This window comes from Chroicocephalus ridibundus, unplaced genomic scaffold (assembly GCF_963924245.1).
Source record: "Chroicocephalus ridibundus unplaced genomic scaffold, bChrRid1.1 SCAFFOLD_26, whole genome shotgun sequence".
In the NCBI taxonomy this organism is placed as follows: Eukaryota; Metazoa; Chordata; class Aves; order Charadriiformes; family Laridae; genus Chroicocephalus; species Chroicocephalus ridibundus.
Genome location: NW_026961775.1, coordinates 1,322,360 through 1,329,598, shown reverse-complemented (window position 1 = coordinate 1,329,598; position 7,239 = coordinate 1,322,360). Strand labels below are relative to the sequence as shown.

At 42.1% G+C, this 7,239-nt stretch overlaps 1 protein-coding gene across 1 annotated transcript; it reads left to right on the top strand.

Moving 5' to 3' along the window:
• The first annotated feature begins 1,893 nt into the window (after positions 1–1,893).
• On the top strand, positions 1,894–6,012 carry LOC134509666 (E3 ubiquitin-protein ligase RBBP6-like). Its single transcript, XM_063322246.1, has 6 exons — positions 1,894–1,905; positions 2,433–2,575; positions 3,468–3,622; positions 4,356–4,459; positions 4,903–5,154; positions 5,887–6,012. The coding sequence occupies exons 1-6, from the start codon at positions 1,894–1,896 to the stop codon at positions 6,010–6,012; spliced, it is 792 nt and encodes a 263-aa protein (XP_063178316.1).
• Positions 6,013–7,239: the final 1,227 nt, after the last annotated feature.

Genomic DNA, 7,239 nt, shown 5'->3' with positions numbered 1-7,239 from the left:
ATTAACCACACTCTTAAGCTGTCGTAGGTCTGGGCTTTGCTTTGAACAAATACAAGTTCCAGTGGGTTGGAAATGCCGCTTTCAGTGACAGTCAGAGGCTATAGTGCAGGCTTTGGGACTGCAGTAGAGATTAGCTATTGCCGTGTTTGGATTGTAGAACTCGACTGTGTGTTTCTTTTCTTGTGAACAGATTGGTGACTCTCCTGCATCTATTTCTGTGGCCCAGCTTACTAAGGTATATGAATATTCTCGTCAAATACTTAAAAAATAAAAAAGCATTTTCTTTGTACTTTTAAATCTTATACTGTCATCTGTATCTGGCTAGCACTTGTAATTTGAACAAGACTTTAATAAAATTTCTACTAATTTAAAGTATTTATTTCAACTTTAAAATGTGTGTATATTTTGATACCATCCTGTAAAGAGTAGTTCCCATTTTGGAAGATAAAAGCAGAGTACCTTATCAGCCTCAAGATGATGTTGTAGTATTGGTCTTCTTCAGGACCCAGAGGAGCAGCACTTTAGCTGTCTACCGTTTTTGATAAGTTTTGTTAATTTTGCGTTGGAAACAAACACAATTTTTATGGAAGACTTGATTTGTCTGTCAGCTGTGGACATTTAAGGGGGGTTTTGAACAGCCAAAATAGAAGCGTTTCTGTAACATGGACAATTGCATCCCTATCTTTGAATTTCTAGTGATGGTAGTCACGGAACCATTCTTTGAATGCTGCACGATTTCATAAATTGTGGTATATGTGCAGTGGAGAACGCAATCTAATTTGGTTGAACACAAACTGTGAATTGTGAAAATGTGCCCAGTTGTTTCTAAGATTATACCAATGTGTCTGTGTGGCATAATAGCAGATGTGGCCCTCTGAAACTGTTGTAATGCCATGTTTGGCTATGGAATCGCTTGCATTTTTGGCTCAATAACGTGTGACTTTGGCCGGGAGAGCACTAGTGATGGCCCTTGGTGCACAGATGTAGTGCTGTGCAATGAAATTACTCGTCTTCAAAGAGCACAAAGATTAGAGGAGGCAGGGCCTAATGCAGAGGAGACAGTTCTTTCTTCTGAAAATAAAGGCCGGCATTCATTTCCAAGAAGGAGAGATCTCTTCCTGCTGGTAACGTCTTCCCTCTCTCACTGCAGAAATTAAATTGTGTACAATTGAGAAAAAAAAATAGTTTGGAAAGCAGCCAACAAAAGAAATTGGTCTCTGTTAGTGCTGTCCTTAAACATGTCCTTGGTTCTGAAACTCCTGTGAAGTTTTGCTCGAAAAAGTGAAAAACCGTCCAAGCGGTGTACACATTTAAGCTTTTGAGAGAATTTACCTATTTCAGAAAAATGCAGGAACATACCATAAAGCAGGTCAAAGCCGTTACTTACTCTAACCTCTTCGGTGCAGGCTGGCTTAGCATGGAGGCAAGGTGTTCAGAGTTCTCTGGTTTTTTATTACTGTGCATTAAACGCCATAATTGAATGTTGGTGTATTGCCAGTAATGTTTTGTGGGTTTTGGACGTGTTTTGTAAACCGTTTGGGTTCAAACAAATTAGTCAATGATCTCTAAAGTTTGCTGGAAATGTAAATGGCAGTGATTTCATAGATGTCCACCTGGATTATGTTACTGTTGAGCAAAAGCTGTGTATGTGAAACAAGCATTTAAGAAAATGTTGAAACTAGTTGGCTGCTTTTGTGCATGACTGCCATTAAAACCAAAACCATGAGTGGCTGATATGACCAATAGGTGCTTGAAGGTCCAGATCACTGAAAGTCACTCCCTTAGACCCTGCTCGTATCTGGACTAGTGTGTAATTTGAACATTTGAACTAATACGTCTCTACTAATCAGATGGCTTCAATAATTTGAAAAACTGATTCTGCATAAGGTCGATATGACAATCTGTGTGAGCTTAACTGTGTTTCTAATGTGCCTGTCAAATAACTCCCTGACGTCATGTGTTGAATATTTGCATGTTTTAATTACACGAGCCTCTGGTTGCGTATTCATGCCATTTAACATTAGTCACTGAACGTATGTGCGTGAGGCATGAACTCGGCCTTCCTACAGAGATGGTGAATCTAAGTTTCCCCAGTGACTGGCTCAGAGCCCTGAATTGAGATCTCCCTCTGAACTGTGCTTTGGAGGAGGAGCGGATTTGTGTCTCTTCTCGGAGTGGATGGTGAGCTAAGGGATATTTCACCCTTAAGGAACCTGAAGTTAAGGCAAAGGATGTCAGATGAGTTCAAACCACTGCTCAAGCCTTTGGAACATCCTGGCTATCTTCATTTAGGAACATAAGTATTTGAGTCAAGCAACCCTTCTGCTGGGTAAAAGGAGAGGATGAAAGGCTGTTGCCGCTTAACAGAATCACTGACAGATCACTTTAAGTGTGGGTCTTGAGATGAGACGTGCCTGCATTTCTTTTCTTAGCAGGACAAAAGTTTGGAGTCTGTTCCCAGAATTAAAAAGAGCACAGGAATTCCAAGGAGTTTCACGATGGAGGTGAAAGATCCCAAAACAAAGGGTGCTATGCTGACAAACACTGGAAAATACGCCATACCAACTATTAATGCGTAAGTATGGAATTAATTGGACTGACCAAAAACTGAAGGAGAGAAACCACGAGTGAATGTCTGAGTGGCAATGCAGCCGAGTTGGCCGGCATCTGTAATTGCAGGGGAGGAAGCATTGTCACCGTATCTTAACCTTAAAATCTGCCATACTTTCTAATATGAAAACAGGGTGGTCCTACTGTTTGTGCCCCTGGAAGTTGGTTAAATGTGTGGTAGGCTGAGAATCTATTTCTGCAAAACATTTCCGTAGTGTTTACACTTGGAGTCGTTCTCTCAGAAAGCTCGTTTTGCATCTGGTTTGTGTTTCAAAGGCTTCTTGCAAAATTTATCAAATTGGACTATTGGGCTGAGATTTCCTTCCCCTCTGCCTTTATCAAATCTCACGTGTGAAACAGACTGAAGTTTTCCTGTTGCTCCAAACTAAAAATGCTACTGTGTGCTGACAAGAGTGGTTCTCTTAAAAAGGAATCGGTAGCACTTCTGTTTTTCTGTCACGGATCTCCTTTGGTAGGAGCTGTAACATAGACTTCGTTCACTTATAAAATGCAATTACTCGAAGGCCAACTCTATCCTGAGCCTGCAATTTATATTTACCCTCTGGCAAAGGAGGGCTGGGATTCACTTCCCCTGATTTCTAGCTGTCAAAATGTGATTTTTCTAGTCTGAGCTAATTTCTTAGTTGATCCAATGAATGGTAGAGTTCTGCAGAAGGAAAATTGTTCCTCCCTCCCTTCTCTGGCAGTTGAAACTAAATGCCTGTGTTTTAGAAGGCTAATGCGGAGTGAGAATAATTCCATCCGTTATCTTCCTTTGATAAAATTAAAAGCTTGGAACAGTTTTCATATCCACATCTTTAACTTTTTTCTTTTTCCTTCCCCACCCCACCCTCCAGGGAAGCTTCTGCTAGAGGAAAGAAGGAAAAGCCGCCCTTTTTACCCTCATCCTCTGATGATCCGATTCCAGATGAGTTGCTGTGTGCCATTTGTAGAGATACGATAACCGATGCAGTTGTTATTCCCTGCTGCGGAAACAGTTTTTGTGGCGAATGTAAGTGTTACTCCCCTGATTGTTAATTCAAAACCTGATCTTCTGAAAGCAGAAATAGGAGAGAACTAAATGATTGTGTTACCACTTCTATTTACTACTTAAGTATCCCCTGAGTAGGAAAAGAATTTTCTCACATAAAGGAAAGAAAAATAAGGCAGAAAGCTTTTTTTGCTTTTTATGCATGTAGTTAAATCCTCTTTACACGCGGAGGGATGATTATGAGAAGAGTGCGTAATTGTGCAGGTGATTACAGGATTAGATAGTGAATGCCTTTAGTGTCTTTCTCTCACACAAAATTATGTGGCCAGCTCTGGTGACTTGCTGTGGTCTGCAACAAGCGGATAGTTAGGCATTTAATCCACATTCTTCTCCACAGGAGAGTTGGTTAAAGCCAGCAGAACTCAACCCTACTATCGTTTTTTTGAGATGAGTTTTTTTCAAGAACCTTGAGGTTGGTGACTTGTCACCGTAGAGCCTGGAAAAAAAGAGGAGTTGAACCATCAAGACGCAGCCTGCCCTACATCTTCAAATGTTCAATAGTGAAGTACCAAAACTGCGTAGCTATTTACTGCATACTAGGAATTTTTGCACTCTTGAACGTTTATAGCTTGATGCTCTCAGGGCAAGAGCAGATTCACCCATTAAGCATATACATCTTTTTATAAATGATTAGAACCCTCAACATTTCCTTAGTTTGTCTAAAAACTATTTTGATGATTCTAATGATTCGCAGGTATTAGAACAGCATTACTGCAATCGGAGGAACATACGTGCCCAGCATGTCATCAGGCAGATGTTTCTCCTGATGCTTTAGTTGCCAACAAGTGCCTACGCCAGGTAACGTGATGACTTTGATGTAAACTGTTTGCATGAAAAGTCTGTTTGTAAAAAGCTGAAAGGGAAGAAAAGAATAATTTATGTCTCCTTAAGAAAGGCTAAATTGAATAAGGCTAAATTTACTTTTCAAATGCTTCATCTGTTATTACAGAAGCTTACACCTTTAGAGACAGTCTGGCAAATTCGGGTCACACTTTGTTTAACGTGATTGCCTCCCTTTCCAATTCGATGTTAACACAGAATTACTTTAAGTGCAGATACTCTGAGGTGCCAATCGTTACTGACACTGTTTAACGTCCCGTGTTGTGTATCCGCACGTTGATTTATTTCAGGGTTGGTGGCATTTCCAGGAATAAACCAGTAAATTTACTCTGTGGAGGTTTTTGTTTGCCTATCTACTGATGTTTCGTAGTACGTTTTTGTAAATGTTTTTCTGCCTCTAGGCTGTGAACAACTTCAAAAGTGGAACTGGCTACAGAAAGCGGATTCAGCAGCAACAGCAGCGGCAGCTGCCACCGCCACCACCTTCACCACCACTCGTGAGACAAGCAATAACACGCAACCTGCAGCCTCTGCTCCGGCCAAAAATGTCCAGACAGCAGGCGCCACTAATGATTTCGTTAGCTTCTCTGGCTTCTCCTTCTGCTTTGGCATCATTGGCCCCTGGTCTGTCACCTGTGGCAGCCTGGCTGCCAGTAAGTCCCTCTTCTGTCGTTGTCCCTGATCTCCCTCCAGCAGTGCCCCTACCTCTCCGTGCTGAAAAGCCAGATAGACCTTCTTGGTAAGTAAAGCTATAGAGCAACATGAATATGAAATGCTGAAGTTAGATTCTTCTTCTTGCGCTCCTCTGCTAGCGAGTGACATTTAGTGACATTCATTAGTGACATCAGTGACAGTTCCAGCTATTTTATTTTACTTTGAGTGAGGACACTTTGATAAGTTGGAAGTACACCTCATGCAAGAAGCTTCTCAGAAGTATTTGTTGTTTGGTTCCCCTATCAGTCGTTCAGTCCAGGTTTACCCCGAGAGAGGAACCTTTCTTCCCCGGGAGCCCTCTGATTTGAAGTGGCTAGGAATTCCTAAAGTAACCATTCGGTTATGCCAGACCTTCTTGAGTGCATTCATTTCTGTGTAGTACTGAGGATCTCATGTTCTCACGAAAAGTGTAAAACCAGCTGGAGGTAACATTGATCAGGTGTTTTCATGTTACTTTTTCCTACAGTATTTCTGCCATCAATGGTACGATAAGTCAGAGCCATCCTCAGTAGTCACAGGGTAGTCAGTGATGCATGCAGATTGGATAACAAACATTGAAACACTACATTTGAAGTATTTACAAACATGACAGTCTAACTTTGCAACCCAGTGAATTAATATGAAAACACGTGAAAAATCTGAACTCTAGTTTAGGGTTTATCTTCTTTCAGCTCGATGCCTTGAATGCAAACAGCCACTCTGTCCAGAAGGCTGTCAGGCTCCGCCGTACCGTTGAATACAGGGGCTCACAATTCAAAAGAACCTCTCAGGCAGCCTCCGAACTAGAACACAGCTGATTCCTAATAGAATTTCTGTTCTTGCATCATCCAAAACTGAGGTTCAGCATGTGGGTTATACGTACTCTAATCCTCCCGTGTGCAGCCAGCTTAACAAATTCTGTTTCCAGTGAGCTGTCTCTTTGAATGCCGGTATTCCACGTAGACTTCTCTTCAGGGCTTCATGTGGAATCGCCCAACTTCCAGTTGGTAGATCTGGTGAAGATTACTTTTTCTTTATTTGTTTCCATTTACAGTAGTCAGCCTTTTCTCACCTTGGACTTTATATTTCCAGTAGCACATCAAAACACTGTTTGAATAACAAAAATTCATGTTTTTTGTAGCGGTGCTGATACTGTTATACCTCCTGGTGCTCTGGTGACTGCTGCTGAGCTTTCTAGATCTTCCTCTCTGTCAGTCAGCAGTTTGTTGGAAGAGAAGGTAAATTTTATTTCAACATATGCAGTGAGTCCTGTATTTTAGTAGAGCTCATTTTCCAACTGTTTGCGTTTATTCACAAGGGCTGTCAGATTCCTGTACTAAGACAACCAGCTTTACCAAGTCTTCTGGGCCCCCAAGGGCAATCAATGCCCACGACTGGTAAGTAACTAAAACTTTAGAATTTCTTTTCAGAAATTATCATCAGATAAACTGAACGGGATTTTTTTCTGTTTCCTCTCCCCACTCTGAAAGGTCATCCAACGAGAGCCAGTACACCTCGCTCGGCGGGTGGCAGACCAGGCTGGGACCTGTAAGTGTTCTGCAGAAATTCAGTATATTACTGCTCGTAACCTGTTAAATGAGGCCGTAGCACGTAACTTAGATAACAGCTGATTTATAATGAGGTAAGTGTGCCCAGATAGGTGTGGAGAATACAAGTGGTAATCGGGAGACCTTATTGTGGCCTTCCAGTACCTGCAGGGGGCCTACAGGGAAGCTGGGGAGGGGCTGTTTGCAAGGGCATGTAGCGATGAGGGGCAATGGTTTAAACTAGAGCAGAGCGGGTTTAGATTAGACATGAGGAAGAAGTTCTTTACAGTGAGGGTGGTGAGACACTGGCCCAGGTTGCCCAGAGAGGGGGTGGAGGCCCCATCCCTGGAGACATTCAAGGCCAGGCTGGATGAGGCTCTGAGCAACCTGATCCAGTTGAAGATGTCTCTGCTGACTGCAGGGGGGTTGCACTAGATGGCCTTTAGAGGTCCCTTCCAACCCAACACATTCTATGATTCTGTGATTCCCATTAGTTTT

Bases quoted from the DNA above. Each gene is read 5' to 3' on its own strand.
- LOC134509666 (XM_063322246.1), top strand. The intron at 2,576-3,467 runs GTAAGTATGGAA...CCCACCCTCCAG, and splicing joins GCCATACCAACTATTAATGC to GGAAGCTTCTGCTAGAGGAA. The intron at 5,155-5,886 runs GTAAGTCCCTCT...ATCTTCTTTCAG, and splicing joins CTGTGGCAGCCTGGCTGCCA to CTCGATGCCTTGAATGCAAA.